This window comes from Vanessa atalanta, chromosome 2 (assembly GCF_905147765.1).
Source record: "Vanessa atalanta chromosome 2, ilVanAtal1.2, whole genome shotgun sequence".
NCBI classification, from domain to species: domain Eukaryota; kingdom Metazoa; phylum Arthropoda; class Insecta; order Lepidoptera; family Nymphalidae; genus Vanessa; species Vanessa atalanta.
In genome coordinates, this window is record NC_061872.1 from 10,427,907 (window position 1) to 10,445,791 (window position 17,885).

General features: G+C 32.7%; 2 protein-coding genes and 1 long non-coding RNA gene across 3 annotated transcripts; 1 reads left to right on the forward strand and 2 right to left on the reverse strand.

Moving 5' to 3' along the window:
• Positions 1-404: 404 nt before the first annotated feature.
• Positions 405-2,510, reverse strand: LOC125074181 (protein-serine O-palmitoleoyltransferase porcupine). The gene has a single exon (XM_047685430.1). The coding sequence runs from the start codon at positions 2,285-2,287 to the stop codon at positions 962-964; it is 1,326 nt and encodes a 441-aa protein (XP_047541386.1). The 5' UTR covers positions 2,288-2,510; the 3' UTR covers positions 405-961.
• An 816-nt stretch (positions 2,511-3,326) lies between these two features.
• On the forward strand, positions 3,327-17,848 carry LOC125074172 (ATP-dependent helicase brm). Its single transcript, XM_047685419.1, has 29 exons — positions 3,327-4,089; positions 7,245-7,774; positions 7,865-8,011; positions 8,208-8,367; positions 8,711-8,797; positions 8,889-8,989; positions 9,058-9,196; positions 9,334-9,523; positions 9,606-9,744; positions 9,825-9,999; positions 10,319-10,426; positions 10,507-10,624; positions 10,759-10,897; positions 11,102-11,183; positions 11,269-11,426; positions 11,920-12,097; positions 12,445-12,687; positions 12,841-13,007; positions 13,104-13,292; positions 13,527-13,685; positions 13,831-14,002; positions 14,226-14,335; positions 14,455-14,575; positions 14,678-14,863; positions 15,007-15,203; positions 16,109-16,234; positions 16,535-16,661; positions 16,789-16,969; positions 17,179-17,848. The coding sequence occupies exons 1-29, from the start codon at positions 3,619-3,621 to the stop codon at positions 17,316-17,318; spliced, it is 5,040 nt and encodes a 1,679-aa protein (XP_047541375.1). The 5' UTR covers positions 3,327-3,618; the 3' UTR covers positions 17,319-17,848.
• On the reverse strand, positions 4,386-5,709 carry LOC125074223. The gene is made up of 3 exons (XR_007120094.1): positions 5,647-5,709; positions 4,918-5,002; positions 4,386-4,492 (listed from the first exon to the last, which is right to left on the reverse strand). It is a non-coding gene; the product is annotated as an uncharacterized LOC125074223 (long non-coding RNA).
• Positions 17,849-17,885: the final 37 nt, after the last annotated feature.

A 17,885-nucleotide genomic window follows, 5' to 3' on the forward strand; every position in this document is an offset into this window, starting at 1 on the left:
TGTTGTGAAAAACCAGTAATTGAACAAATCAACTATAGAATACAGATAGTTTACAATGACAATGGTCAAAATCATATTAATGTGAGGACATATGATAAGCAGTTTCAAAAAACTTTTAATATAATTAATGATGAGATAATATGGATATAAGATAAATACACTATAAGAAATCAATTGTTTTATTTGGCAGTTAGAGGAATCAACTATTTTATAAAGGGTAGAAATATTAGATAAAAACAACTATTTGAGATATAACCATACAATCTAGTTTCTACATTATTGTGCAATTTATTATAAATCTAAATAGAAGAGGAGAATAAAGTGTTATCTATTTTAAACAACTTGTATGATGAATAAACTGGAAGTATTTGATAAATTTCATAACATTACTTCTAATGATGCATTACAATTGTTGATGAAACCATTATATTTAATAAAATATGATAATTCCACTGCACCAAGCAATAACTTGATTTATATACTGAATTTGTATTAAATACTTTCAAAGGCTTAAATATACCCAATTTACAGAAACAATATAATATTTAAACTGCTATGCCCCAATTGTAAAATACTAATTGAATTAAAAATACTGATAAAAGTCTCTACCTAATTATTGTGCATTTAGTTAAAACCTAGTAACCAAATCTTTGCAAACCTGTAAGGTTTCCAATTTTATTGACTCAGCAGTATGACAGAATACAAGTTTTGTTTGTCATCTCTATAAACTTATATAAATTCTCAATTTTATTTTAACTACCAATTTCATCAAAGTTAAAGTAATATAGTGCATATCTACTTTCAATAATGAAAGATTTCATTGTTTAACATATTTGTTCAACTTTTATTATTAACTTTATCTATTTTCACTTAAATTTTATAATTAACCTATAAATACCATCATAGAGATCAAAAGAGATTAAGATTTTCAGTTAACATTTTCCTCTAAATACAATTAATATCACATCATTAAATAAATTAAATACATAAATGCTGCAAGGCCATGGCTAAAATAATTAAGGTTTTCCCATTTATTTATAGTATTGTAAAATGAATATCCTGATTCTTGAACAGAAAAGGAGGCTTCAAACATAACTCCAAGGTAGGCTAGATGTATGATGGTTAAAACAGAAAATAATGTGTTTACAAAGACAGCTAAGAGACTGTTCTTTTTATATTTGTGTTCACATTGTTTAACACATGGGTTGGCTAAACAACAAACTTCTAAAGCCAATGCAACTTTATAACGAAAGTTATACTCTACATATGAAAATGTCCCAATGCTGAGTAATACTGCAGAAAATTGAAAATTAAAGCCATGTAGCAAAGATGATACCGCATAAGTTGTAAGTATTGACATAAATTGACCATATGGTTGGCAAGTTTTAAAAACATAATTCTTTAACCATTGATGCATTGGAATATTCCAAAATATAACAACTTGAACAAGTGACCTTGGTAGCTCAATAAAGAATGGTTTTGTTACTTGTAAATCTGAATGACAATCATTAGTTAATCCAAATCCAGCACTTATCATTGAAACAATTGACATACTTGAAACAAAATAATGAGACATTCTAAATGCTTGAGCATCACGATAAGCAGTCAACCATTTACTCACATTATCATCTATGTACCAAGGCACTATACAATTAGATAAAACTAAACAAAACATTGAAATAAAAAGATTGAATAGAATTATCTGCACCCATCTCTTAGTCAAAAATTTTACATGAAGATATTGATCATAAGTGTGAAAAGATATCCATGGACCCAAAATACAATTAGCAGGACAAAGTATGTACCCACCAAATTCAAGTGGATTCAACATTTGTTTAAACAAATTTCTGTCTAATTCAATAGCTACAGAAATTACTTTCATTGCTACTATCATTTGAACACCTCTGATTTGCTGCCAAGTTTTTGGATTTATTAAGTATATCTCACACAATAATAAAAATAATATTACACAAAAAGATACGAAAAATCCTCTACATTTTTTTGTAAAAATGGACAAAAAAATAATTAGCACATAAGTTCCGATGGTGAGGCCGTAAATCCAAATAAGAGCCCAGCCAATGTTGTAATAAAGAAGAAAACTTCCAAATACGAGAGACAAACTGTGTCTCACATTGTGAGGCATAGAAATGTATTGTATGATAAAGCGCAAACATACATTCGCTAATATTAAATCTTTGGCGAATCTGAGTCCATCATATAGAGTCGGTTCACCGCACAACGAAATATAAGTCCAAGTATTTTCAAAGTATTCATCTTCTTCATCCATATTAATGCACGCCGGCAATTGTGCTACTTGTGATTGGAAGTAAATGTTTTACATCTCGTGCAATATATTATTGGAAAATCCATCGACTCCACTTTGCTGATTATGTTTCACTTATCAAAACTTTGTAGTATATTTACAATATATATATTTTTTTATTGTTTAATTAATAGAAGCAATTAACAATAAGAAATAAGAATTGTCGGAATGTTGGAATATGGAAATATCAAAATCTAGAAGTGTCAATCAACTTGACAAACCAAAAATGTTTTCAGTTAATAATATGCTTTTTTTAATTTATTTAAAATTAGTAGAAAAATTAATTTAAATTACTCAAGCCTTTAAATATTAATACTTTAAATTATATATTTCACAAAACTAAATTAAATACGTTCCTTATTAACAAAGGCTAACTTAGAGAATATTTAAGTTGGTAGTTGAGACAATTGGCAAAAGATTATTAAGAAGTACGTGATTCATGAACTTATTCATAAGTCTCAAAAATCGAGATATCGGTCAAACAATATAATTAACCTCAATGTTACTAGTCAAGGATTTCCCAGTAGTAACGTTCTAGGATAATTTAATATAATGTTGGTCTACATAATCCATTTAATATTCGAGTTTAATTGATTTTGGATTAAATAATATATATCAAAATATTTTAATGAATATTTAGTTGATAGCTATCACTAAAAATATGTTTATATTAATTGCCACTAGACGGCATGCACATATTGATCGGAAATATAGTTACACCTAGTAAATAAAGTCAACAATTATGATTGATAAATATAACCGTCAAAATCTTCATAGAAATAATAAGGATTGAGCACTCTTAATTATGTGCATCTGATTGTTTACTGGGGTAATTGTGAAAATCAAAAACTACAAAGGTTTTAAAAATGTACACTTTTTTTAAAATAACTGGCTTAGGCAGTAACACTTTTATTTACTCATTAATTATTGTACGATTGTCGATTATAATCGTATAAATACGATAACCATTCGTGGCGTCTGGCAACACTGCTGAATATTGCATTCGCGTTATATTTCACGTTTTGTCGTTTTCTAATAGCTGCGGCTTTTAAAATATATCAGTGAATAGGTTTTTGCTTCCAGATATAACATTGTTTTGTATTACATAGTATGTGGTATTTACTGCATTGATTTTTAAATTATACGAAGTATTTAAACAATGTAGAATTGTGTTATAAATATCAATTACAGTATTGACATACGCGCTACGTTCCGCCATGAAGCAATTGTGATTGTGTACTGTGTTAGTGTCTAAATATTTTTGATATGCTGTAAGACCAGTATACGGATTTAAAATGGCAAGTCCATCTCCGCAAAGTAGCCCTATGCCTCCACCACAGGCGCCTAGCCCAATGGGACCGCCGACACAAAGTCCGGCACCGCCACAATCACCTCATAGTCCTTACAACCAACAACATGTGAATGGTCCACCTCCATCACATCCTTCGGGTTCTGGACAACCACCCATGCAAAATCACATGCCACCGTCGGGTCCACCTCATACAATTGCGTCTAATACTAACGGTCCACCTGGTGTACCACAACAACATCCAGGAATGCCACCTAGTGGTCATCAAATGCCACCTCATATGGTTGGTCCACACATGCCTGGACCACCTGGACATCCTATGGGTGCTGCTGGTTCTCATCCACCTGGCCCAAATGGTCACAGTAATATTCCAAATAATCCTCAGCATTCAAATATGCCAGGACAAGGGCCTCCTCATGGATATATGCAACATCAAATTGGACACATGCCAAACCAAGTAAGTAAATAAATTACATTTATGAAATTAAAAATATGAATAATTTATAATAACATTATAATCATGCCTGTCCATATAAAAGTTATATGGCATTAGGCATAAAATGATCATAAACTTTATGTTTTCATACAGTAAATATTCAGAACACTATTAAACATATAGATATTATATATATGCTTTATGTAAAAAGAAAATGTGTTTACTTCATTGTTAAATAAGGGTCCGTATATATCCTGTGATATGAACATTGATTCGTTTAAAATAGTAAAGAACTGGGCCTTAAGTGGATTGATTTGGCTCGGAAGAGGAAGTACTGTATTTTCATCTTCTAAGTATACAGTGTACACAATTGGCGTGTTTAACTTAAATTTTACCCAGTCTGCCATATTACCTGAAAAATTGTCTAAAAATGGGAAGCAGGTCAGGCATAAATAATTAATTTATATCTTAATAGGTTACAAATAAATCTTAAAAGAAATCCTTAAAATATATATAAGTATATTTGAAATTATATATAATTATTTTACCTATAACTGCCCATAATTAACATAAGAACTTTAAATAATATTTTTTACTAGCTCTCAGCTTCACATGGGTTCAATAAACCCTTATTCACAAAATTTAGACTGAAGGACAAAAAAACTAGAAAAATCCTTCTTTTTTTTTCTATTCTCTACTATAGTATTCATATTATACAGATAAACTATTCTCTCTTTATTGATGAAAATACCATAAAATCTGTTGCATGTAAAATATTTAAGTATAAAGACGATGGCAAGCTATTTTTTTTATATTTGTTGATAATATATATTATGATTTAATACTTACAAAAATAGTTAGCTGTTGTTCCCACATAATATGTTATATTATGGTTTTCAAGAACCTTGGAACATGTAGACCTTAGAATTTCCATCTGGATAGTATTAGTTAAAGTAATAGTTATTTCAAAGAACTAAATTTACATAATTATCTATTGTGATAACAAAGATTCATTGTAATAGGTAATACAAGTTGATCTAATTCAAGTATACTGTACAATTTTATACACAGTCAGTATTTAATCTGCTTAAAAAATATACAAAATGGCTTATGACATCAAAGTAAATTGCAGAACACTTAAGAGATTAAAAAATTGAAATTAAATATTTTTTTTATCAGTTCATAGTTTAGTTATTAGAAATAGAATAGCCAAAGTCGGTACCAATTGATTTTATGTCAACTCTCTTTAATTCGATGCCATTGTGTATGCTAATTACGTTAACCACAATTACATGCAATTCATGTATGAACATGAGCATTTTTTATTTACGAGGATCGCATGAATTTGTGTAATGTAGCAAATTGTATTACAGACCAGTCAAATTACTTATACAAGTGATCAGCAAGTAAAATTATACTAATTTTCTGGTGGTTTAAAATTTTGATCTCTTAATAATATAATATAATACAATATAGCACATTTATGATATTGCTATCCCATTTTTATGACAAATCAAATATTTTTGTAACAATAGTTTAGTAAACAATCTAAAACAAAGAGTGCAAGTACATACTTACCATTATATCATGATTATTAGCAAGGGATGTAGTGTGTCCATAAGGTACTGTTATATATCGTCCAAAACCTTTTACATTTATAAATGCAATCATATCCAATGCAAGACTATTAAGAACATATGATAAAGCCTGGCTTTCTTCTTCTGAAAGAGCTTTGTGCCCAACATAAATAGAGTTGCATTCTTCATCTATCACTACAATAGAAAAAAAATACAAAAGATTGTGTTTACATAAAAGAATGATAATCTAAATCTTTCAAAATAATATGTATAACAGTCTTTTTTTGTTCTTCTTGCCACAGTACTCACTTTTAGGAGATTTTTCGAAAAACCAATTTCTAGCAATATTAACTCCAATAGGAAATTTTCCATAGTGGCATTTCTTTTGAGGATAAATATCTCTTCTATTTTTAGACCATAACCTATCCTAGAAAAAAATGAGTTGTCTTTTATATAGTTTGAAATTAAGTAATTAAATTTTACATCAACCTATTACTGATGAATGTTATTACTGATGATGAATAGGATGAACTGTTCTTTGCTACTAATAAAAAATTGGTTATTGACATTTTTTCCTTTTTATGGAATCACCTTTCAATTTCATATTGTATCCTAAAAGTTCATCTAGCTTTAAAAATTTCAATTCAAAAACTTATGTCCCCTAGATATCTCTTATGTTTTGAGAACTAAGTTTTTAACAAAAACAACAAACCTGTTTCTTACTGAAGACAAATCCATCTGGATTTAATATAGGTAAAAGATAAACATCAAATTTGCTTAAGAGACTGTTGAGGCTACTTGTACCATTTATTAATTCAGAAAATAGGTTCAAAATCAAAGCTGAAGACATCCAATCCTTTCCATCTTCCCCTCCTACTATGAAAACAATAGGCTTTCTCTTCCCCTTTGATAAATGGAGAATAAAAATATCACGTTTCTCAAACGTTTTTGCAATAACAGTTTTTTTAAAATTACTAGATTTTTTTCCATATTTATTTATCAAGCTCAAAATACTTTCCCAATCATAAAATGTATTGAATATGTCATACGGAGATGTATCGTTTTCAGTGGGCAAAGACTCTCTGAAAGATCCTTTGTAATTATTGTTTATAATAAATTGGGTTTATAAACTTAAATTTCAAATTCCTTACATTTGAACTTCTGAAACAATATTATATTGTATGTCGAAAGAATGCATTTTGTCTTCAAATATTTGTGCTGTCTCCTCTCTAACCATCACATCCATAGGTATTGCAGCCTCATTTGACACGCCATTCAAAAAACTTATAGCTTCTTTTTTTAAATGTAAGTAATATAGGAAAGCTCTTTCATAAGCATTAAAAGCTGTTATCTCATAGAGTGTATAATTTTCAAGAGTATGGGTACATAACAACGGGCCATTTAAAAACATATAGACAATAAGTAACATTTTCAATAATGGTTTTTTGTGTCAGTGCTAAAATATCAGTATGGTCGTGCCTAAATATTGATTACCTTATGAAATACCATGCATGCAAAGAAAAAGATTTCTTCAGTTAATTTATTTAACTAAACTAAACTAAAAAGTGAAATTATATACTGAATTTTTTTTGTTTGTAGGGTCCAATGGCTTTGACAGGCGGTCCACCACCTGGTAACGGGCCACAGGGCCCACCAGGCCAACCAGGAGTGCCACTCCCACTTGGCGGTCCTCCACCCCACGGTGTGCATGGGCAAGGAATGCCTCCTATGCCACCACATCATGGAATGATGTCATCACAAGGAGGTTACTCTCATGCAGCTCCATCCCCTAGTGGCGCTCCGACTCCTCCCGGTGGTCCTCCATCTAGCCAACCGCCTTCTGGAGCACCACCACAACCCCCTGCCGCACAAACCCCTCCCCATGGCTCAGTACCACCACCGTCTACTTCCTCGGCAAATGGGGCGCCTTCTTCGTCTCCGATGCAGAGCTCCCTCGCTGCGTCTGGACCGGACAATCTAAATGCTCTGCAACGAGCTATCGATTCAATGGAAGAGAAAGGTCTACAAGAGGATCCGAGATACTCGCAGCTTCTAGCTATTCGTGCGCGAACAAATTCACAAGATCCAAACAAAGGACTATTTTCTAATACACAACTGGGCCAGTTAAAGTGAGTCACATGTACTTAAAGTAATTTCGATGAAGCTTAATCGAAATTGGTTTCAATAAACTTATTATTGACATATTGTTTATTTTGCAGAGCTCAAATAGCAGCTTATCGAAACCTGGCGCGCAATCAGCCCATCGCTCAACAAATCGCGCTGATGGCGGCGGGCAAACGCACCGGCGACACGCCGCCCGAGTGCCCCACGCCGCCCGCGCAGCCGCCCTCGCCCTACAGTCAGGGGTAACGAATCGAGTTTTTACGGCAATAGCCTACGATTGATAAGGGTTAAGTCCTAAGATTAATAGACTTACAACAGAAGTTTAATAGACTTACAACATATTTTTGTAACATGATTGAATAGTTTATTATTTTATGATTTCTCGAGTATGAAAGTAGGAAACATGACTTAGGCTTCGACATGGTTATATTCCCTTAGGCAACCACAAGCAGGAGGACAAAGCGCAGGAGTCACAGGAGGCAAGGGTGCTGCCGGTGGAGATGCCGCTCGCGGTGGAGGTGGGGCGCCCCCCACGCCCCTACCAATGACGGGACAAATGGCCCCGCCTACTCAACCCACACCGCCTTTGGTGAATCCGGTAGAATGATTTCTTATAACGAATATTTATAACTTAAATTGTTTGCTAAAAAATATAGTTTCCATAATTAATATTTGTCAATTTAACATTTTACGTGGTGAACGGCTTTGTTCAAGCCTGTCTCGGTAGGTACCAGGCTCTCATCATATGGTCGGTATAACTCATCATTTGTTTGGCGGTGGCCAAGCAGCAATACTAAGTATTGTTGGTTTTCGGTTTGAAGGGTGAGTGACCCAGTGTAACTATAGAAACAGTGGACATAACATTTCAGTTCCCAAGTTTGGTGGCCAATTTAACCATCCGCCATAAAAAATTGTATACATGGACTATAATTTTATTGCAGCCAATGGGAGGCGCGCCTGCATTGCGAGGCCCCGCGCCGCCCCGCGGGCCCGGCCCCGGAGCTCCCACGGGACCACCAACTCAGCAGGTTAAATATTTTATTCAACAACATATTTTTTGTTTGTTTTACAGTTATTTATATTACTAACAAAATTAATATTTTTACGATATATTTTCAGCCTGGTGTTCCGACTCCAGGAGCAAAGCAAAATCGTATTACCTCTATCCCCAAACCAGTCGGGATCGATCCATTACAAATTTTAAATGAGAGAGAAAACAGGTAACATCTTCACTTCTGTAAATAAATAATATTATTTAAATATCGCTTAAATGTAATTATTTTTATAGAATCGCAGCACGAATCGCTCATCGTATTGAAGTCCTCTCCAACTTGCCGGCGAATATATCAGACGACCTCCGCTTGCAGGCACAAATAGAGCTGCGGGCTCTCCGTGTTCTTAATTTTCAAAAGCAACTACGAGCCGAGGTACTTACTATTTCTTAGCAATATATTTTTTTATGTATGTTGCGTCATTGATATTTCGTATCTAAAAAAATGTAGTAACAAATATAACAAAATTATATACTATGATATGAATTAAATCATCAATGTGTTTCTGTTAGATTCTTGGACAAGTACGTCGTGATACAACTTTAGAGACGGCTGTAAATATTAAAGCCTACAAGCGCACGAAGAGACAAGGATTACGTGAAGCACGTGCCACAGAGAAACTCGAGAAGCAACAAAAGTTGGAAGCAGAAAGGAAGCGCAGACAGAAACACCAGGAATTCCTGCAAACTGTATTGCAACATGGTAAGACACTATTTAGTCTCTACTAAATAAACATACACACTTAGCTTATATTATTATTTTAACACTTTAATAATATTTGTAGCTAAGGACTTCAAAGAGTATCATCGCAACAATGTCGCTAAGTTGTCTCGTATGAATAAAGCCATCATGAACTACCACGCTAATGCTGAGCGAGAACAGAAAAAAGAACAAGAGCGCATAGAAAAGGAACGTATGCGACGGTATGTATTACAATCAATCACTTATATAAAAGTATTTTTTTAGAAAATAATTTGAACTAACAATATTTTAATATTCCTAGCTTGATGGCGGAAGACGAGGAGGGATACAGAAAGCTTATTGATCAGAAGAAAGACAAGCGGCTGGCATTCCTTTTGTCACAGACTGATGAGTACATTGCCAGTCTAACGGAGATGGTCAAACAACATAAGCAGGAGCAACGTAAAAAACAACAGGAAGAGGAACGTCGAAAAAGGGTGAGATAGATTTGATTTTTGATTTGAAAGCTAAAATAATGCAATTATGTATATGTGATAATCATTTAATTAATATTTCATTATTATTAACAACAGGAAGAAGAGCGTAGGAAAAGGGTGAGATAGATTTAATATACCATTAAAAGCTATAATAATGCATTCATAATAATCATTAGCCTAATATTGTATTATTTGATCGTTCATATTTTATTGTCAAAATTAGGTTGAACTATTTAAATAAAACTTGCTCAAAATTTAATACTTATCAGTACTTTTAATTTGCTCGCATAAATAAATAATTTTATTTTTACTTTTCAAGAAATCTCGCAAGAAGAAGGTTCTTGAAGGGGGTGAAATAGACGCAATGGACGACAGCTCACAAACATCAGACTCTCGTGTTAGTGTTATGGATCCCAAGACTGGTGAAGTAAGTAATTATCAAAATTATATTTCTTTTTAGTTGTTTCTCCGTTTCATAATAAATACTGTAATACCGTATTGTAACAGGTGCTGAAAGGCGAAGAGGCTCCGCTGTTATCTCAACTTAAGGACTGGATGGATACTCATCCTGGGTGGGAAGTTTTATCTGATTCTGACGATTCTGGCGACGACAGTCAAGATGATGGTAATTTCGTTTTATTAATAAAATTTTTTAAGACATACAATTATTATAAATATTGTTTTTTTTTACTACATACAATTTATATTTAGAAGTCATATTGTTTTATTCAATTGCTAATGTCATTGAGTGTCTTACAGAAAGGAGAGAAAGAAGGGAGAGGCACCACCATGAGAAGAGTGACAAAGAAAAGACAGACGAAGAGAGAGCTCGTGATATGATCAAGAAAGCTAAAGTTGAAGACGATGAGTATAAGACTGAAGAACAAACTTATTACAGGTTCAATATAAAATTATGTACATATTTGAATGTTTATAGAGTTTATCAGAATTTTATCTCCTTTTCATAGACCCCATTGACAAAGTCTCATACTCTACTCATTATATATTTATAAAAATTAGACAATGTTTTTTTAATTTACTTGATATTAATACAGTTTACCAAAATATAATATAATATTTGTATTATGTGTGTTATGTGCAGCATCGCTCATACCGTGCACGAATCTGTCACCGAACAAGCCAGCATCTTGGTTAATGGAAATCTAAAAGAATACCAGATTAAGGTTAGCAATATTTTAATAATTTGTATCAACCATTCAATAAGAAAAAAAAAATATTTTATGTTATTGGATTCCTTTGTTTTTTTAGGGCTTAGAGTGGCTGGTATCTCTTTTTAACAACAATCTTAATGGAATTTTGGCTGACGAGATGGGTCTTGGCAAAACCATCCAGACAATTGCTCTAGTAACCTATCTAATGGAGAAGAAGAAAGTTAATGGGCCATTCCTAATTATTGTCCCTCTCAGGTAATTTTTAACTTTACTTACTTTACTTATTATTTTAGTAATATATCGTGATTCGACATCGTTTTAGAAATCGTGAAAACAACGTTAAGTGTATTTTTTTTTGATAATTTAATCGTTGTCTTAATTAATATATTGCCTTACATGCTTAAACTGGTAAAACGTATTTTCAAATAAGTGATGCTTTTTGGATGTTATTATATTTTGGCAATTCAGGTTGGATACTACAGAGGTGGATATTAGTCATTAGTGCAAGTCTTCTTAAAAAAACCTTTTAGAATTACTTAACATTTGATTAAGCGTCAATTCAAGAGATCTACATACACTCATTAAAAAAAGTTTCTAATAATATTAGTACTTATATAATACATATATGTGTACATCACATGTACATCTTGGAAATCCGTTTATAGCAAGCTCCTAGTTTATAATAACTATTTTCATTTTATTCATCTATGCTCTTTTTACTAGTTATTTTTATTGATTTTTATTCCAGTACACTATCTAATTGGGTGCTAGAATTCGAGAAGTGGGCACCCACTGTGCAAGTAGTCTCATACAAGGGCTCCCCGCAGTCGCGTCGTCTTGTGCAGACGCAAATGCGCTCCACCAAATTCAACGTGCTGCTCACCACTTACGAATACGTCATCAAAGATAAGGGCGTTCTGGCCAAGGTAGGCTATTGCTCAAATGAGATATACGGAATCGTGTATCTAAAGTAAAAGAAACAGCCTACAAATGTCCCACTGCTATGCTAAAGCCTCCCACTACTAATGAGGAGAAGGTTAGGATCTAATTCCATGATACTGCAGATGAAAGTTCAATGGTGCTGGTGTTTTGATTTGTATCCACAATCTTCGTTTATGATTTCGGTGTTCTAACTATCCTAGATGGCCCAATTTCGGCATCATCGGCATTAATAAAAGCTTAACATTATTTAATTGCCCAGTTGGCTTAAACGAACCGCATTCAGTCAAATCTATATAAATGATAAAAAATTCAAACGACTTGTGACCGACAGGTGCAATGGAAATACATGATTATCGACGAGGGTCACCGCATGAAGAACCATCACTGCAAGCTGACACAAGTGCTCAACACGCACTACGTGGCACCGCACCGCCTGCTGCTGACGGGAACGCCGCTACAGAACAAGCTGCCGGAGTTGTGGGCATTGCTTAACTTCTTACTGCCCTCCATATTCAAGAGCTGCTCCACCTTCGAGCAGTGGTTCAACGCTCCTTTTGCGACTACCGGAGAAAAGGTAACTTGCTTGCCAAACACATATATAAATCGAATAGTTCAATCCCTTTATATATGTGTTATATACTCATCTGGTTGACTTATTTATCCCATACTGATTTATTTGCCTAAATAAATAATGCTTATTAAAATTAAGCCTAACTTTTGTTAAAAGGTGGAACTGAATGAGGAAGAAACGATCCTTATTATTCGTCGTCTACACAAAGTTCTACGTCCATTCTTATTACGGCGACTTAAAAAGGAAGTGGAGAGTCAGTTGCCCGACAAAGTGGAATACATCATTAAGTGCGACATGAGTGGTTTGCAACGCGTACTTTACAAGTAATATTTTTTGCTTTGTATAAAAAAAAAATAGAAAGTTATAGTGACATTTAAAACCGAAGTTCACATTTTATCATTACAAAATCTTTTGATTAGACACATGCAGTCGAAGGGTGTGCTGCTAACAGACGGTTCAGAGAAGGGCAATAAAGGCAAAGGCGGAGCAAAGGCGCTTATGAACACCATTGTGCAGCTTCGCAAGCTCTGCAATCACCCCTTCATGTTCCAACACATTGAAGAAAAGTTCTGTGACCACATTGGTACCGGTGGAGGAGTCGTTTCAGGGTAAAAAACTCTTTATTGTACTCATGTGTTACATTCAAAATCTTTACATAATATTAATAGTGCTATACTAATATAAATATCATTTGATTTAAATATATTTATACAACCCATGTGATACAATTCAAATTTTTGATACCAGATCTAAACAGACAAATACTGTTTCAACACTTTTTGAAAAAGTAATGTAATAAAATATACTGAAAAATTAAACTTTGTCTTTTTTTTTCTACTTAGACCGGACCTATATCGAGCATCTGGAAAATTTGAACTTCTGGATCGCATTTTGCCCAAATTGAAAAGAACTGGACACAGAGTACTAGTGTTCTGTCAAATGACGCAGTGTATGACCATCATTGAAGACTATCTCTCATGGAGGGCTTTCCAGTACTTGAGGTATAAAAATATTTGTTATGATTTAATAAGTAGTTTTATCTTCAATAAAAATCGTCGCAAATAAATATTTGTACTATTTAGTTAATATTTTGTAATTTTTTGTAATAATTAACATCGATATTAAGAGTAAATTTATTATATACAGACTGGACGGTATGACGAAGGCTGAGGACCGTGGTGAGCTGCTGAAGAAGTTCAACGACGTTGGCTCGGACTATTTCATCTTTTTGTTGTCAACGCGCGCGGGCGGTCTTGGTCTTAACCTGCAGAGCGCAGATACTGTCATAATTTTCGATTCCGACTGGAATCCGCACCAGGTACTGATGATATTTCGCTAGCAACTAGTTCACAGATATTATTTGATAAAATTAAATATTTTAATTCATGTGTAACAATTCCATTGTCACACACATACATTGTCCACGACCGAATAAACAAAAATGCAGTTATTTTGTGCAAAATATAGTTTGATTACATTATTATTGAAAAATAATTACTCTTATCTTAAAATAAGATTTTTAATATGCATATTAATTTTAGGATCTTCAAGCTCAAGATCGTGCGCATCGTATCGGACAACGCAATGAAGTTCGTGTTTTGCGTTTAATGACTGTAAATTCAGTGGAAGAAAGAATTTTAGCTGCAGCCAGGTAAATTAAATAAATTGAAAATATTGATAAGAAATTGAACTGTTATTATCAAAACATCAATGCAGTTTCTATTTATTTATTTCTTTTTATCTATTATACTAAAAAACACTTTTATTCAGGTACAAACTAAATATGGACGAAAAAGTTATTCAAGCTGGTATGTTTGACCAGAAATCTACTGGTTCAGAGCGGCAACAGTTCTTGCAAAGCATTTTACATCAAGATGGAGATGATGAGGAGGTAATATTACATTTAAAATAAATGCAACAAAATGTTGCTTCAACGACTTTATTTATTTTTGAATAATACCATATACATAATTGTTTTTGTGATAAAAACTAGGAAGAAAATGAAGTTCCCGATGATGATTTAATCAATGAGATGATAGCTCGTTCCGAGGAGGAGCTGGAGATCTTCAAGCAAATCGACATCGAACGCAAGAAAGTCGAGACGCGAACCCGACTCATCGATGAGTCGGAGTTGCCCGACTGGCTCGTTAAGAATGACGACGAGGTTGTGTGCAACAAGGTAACCTTCACAATGCTAAATTACAAGAATAAACTTCTAATACATACTTTAGACTCTAATTACAAACATAATGTAGAATAAACCTTAAAAAGAAACTCCACTACTTAGCTCATTCTAAAAAATGGTGTTAAAAATGTTATCAGGGCCAAGGATGGAACTACTTGGACGAGGACGAGACATTGGGGCGTGGGTCCCGGCAACGTAAAGAAGTTGATTACACGGACTCGCTCACTGAGAAGGAGTGGCTGAAAGCTATCGATGAGGAGTTTGAAGAAGAGGAGGAGGAAGACGATGATGATGAAGTGCTTGACAAGAAACGAAAGAGAGGACGAAAGCGACGGTAAATATTAAGCTGAGTGTGTGTGTGTGTTTTGCAACATGAAAAGTAAAATAACAGCCTGTTAATGTCTCACTGCTGGGCTAAGGCCTCGGTTCCCTTTGAGGAGAAGGTTTTTGGAGCCACGATCCTCCAATGCGAGTTAGTAGATACACATGTGACAGAATTTCATTGAAATTAGACACATGCCGGTTTCCTCGCGATGTATTCCTTCACCGCCGAGCACGAGATGCTTTATAAACACAAATTAAGTACATGAATTTGCCTGGGTTTTAACCTGCAATGATTGGTTAAGATGCACATGTTCTAACCACTGGGCCAACTCAGCTCCAACAACATATGTTGGTGCCATAGCAGACTCTCTTCCAACACAGTCCTCTACTACAAAATCTCTAATTTCTTTAATATTGCAATCTAATTTTCTTAAATATTGCAGTTACATTTCCAACTATTTCACTAAAATCCTAGATTATATAGCATTAAGATGTTCATTGTTTTCGTCACAATAGATTAATTATTAGAAGAGTGTTTAATTAATAAACCATTAATTTGACATACAAATAATTCAGATGAATCTATCATACACAGTTATTGATGTTTTAGATAATGATAAAATAACTAAAGTGTGCTATAGCCGCAAAACAAGGCTTACCTATGAATAAGAATTGTAAACCATAGTAGTGTCAAAAAAAATATGCTGGAGTACAGACAATTATAATGTTCTAGTAGATTAATAAATCCCAATAAAGAATCCTATAAAAAATATATATACTATTCCTAAATATATAATATTACTGCATAAACTTAATATAGGTAACAAAAATAGTAAATTCCTTTTATCTTAAAACAACCATATTGCTTGTTATATCTTTGTGATACAGGTTTTTTCATTTATGTTTTAATTACAGTCGCCAAGATGATTCTGACGAAGATGAAGTGCCGTGCTCTTCAAAAAAGAAAAGCAAAACGGAATTAAATCAACTCAAAAAGAGATTGAAAAACATTATGAAGAAAGTAATTGACTATTCTGATGAGTAAGTGAATCTAAAATTATCTATACTCATCATTCAAGTTTTTTTTATTTATTTATTGCAGGCGTGATAAACCGGGGTGGTTCACTAGTATTACTATTACTAGAATCATTGTGCTTTCAATTCTCATACCAACAGTTTCTATCTCATTTGCTATTTTCAATTTTACTCCGTTATATTTTTATTATAAGTATGAATAAAGCTTATTGTGTAATACGACATTTCTTTTTAATAAAATATTTTAGTGTAATTCCATAAGATTTTTAATATGATATAATAAGTATAGAACCCTTTATTTCTCAGAAATGGTAGAGTTTTATCAGAGCCTTTTATGAAACTACCTTCTCGGCGAGAACTACCTGACTATTACGATGTAATTAAGAAACCATTAGATATCAAGAAGATTATGAATAGGATTGAAGATGGAAAAGTAAGATAATCATGAATTGTTCCACATGGAATTTTATTGAAATTTTTATTCCATAATTCTTCTATTGAAATACAGATTTTTTAAATTCTATAATTAGCAGGTAATCTTATTCGTCTATATTTTTCAGTATACTGATATTTCGGATTTGGAACGTGATTTCTTTACGTTATGTGCAAATGCTCAAACTTATAATGAAGAAGCATCTCTAATTTATGAAGATTCAGTACGCCTACGTAATGTTTTTATAGAAATTAGACGGCGCTACGAGAGCGGACAGAATTCTGAAGATTCTGATGATAATGATAAAGGTAACTTTCGAATTACATATCTTTATATTTATAAATCTTCAGTAAGTGTGTAACTGAACTCAAACTACACTTGCACTTATTTTATTGAATATGTATTGGTCCTTGCATGGTTAAGGTTGGACTCACTATTCATACTCAATTAAGTGTTAATTTAAACATTTTAGATTATTTTGTATCTCAATTTGTATTTATTAAAAAAAATATTACAGAAGATGAAGATTCAGATGGGGAATCAAATCGTTCGGTGAAAATGAAAATCAAATTAAAAAATAAGAGTAAGAACACACCATCAAGAAAGCGAAAACAACGCAAATATATCTCGGACGATGAAGATTATGAGGAAGATTAGATCTTACATATATTGAACACAAAACTTTTTTGAACAATTGAATATTAGATGTAAAACTGTTGCACCAGTTTTAATATTACCTTAACAGTATCCAATTTTAAATATTTATGTATAACATCAAAGTTAAATAACTAAATGCTTATTTATTAGTAATTCAACTTAAAATTCAAGAATTACTTTATTGTAAGACAATATATACCTTAGCACATCGCTAAAGAACGAGATTATATATAAGAATTAACCAGAAAAAAAAAACGTGAATGTGGTTATAAGACTTTTTATCTAGCTATTTTTAAAGCATAAATGTTTTAATTAAACATCTTTTGGAAATACTTTTACTAAAAATGTCTAAATATTACACATATACATAATATATAAATCTTTTCATTTTAATAGACAACTGTAAGAGTGAATATTTAAAAAAAATAGAATGAGCTGTATCTCTAAACATTTGAAAAAAATTATGCCCTTAAAAAAGAAGAATTATAAGCTTAAATGATAAATTGGTTTTTAAGGATATTTCTTATGTTTAAATAATCTTTTAACAATAGACAATTAAATAATAAT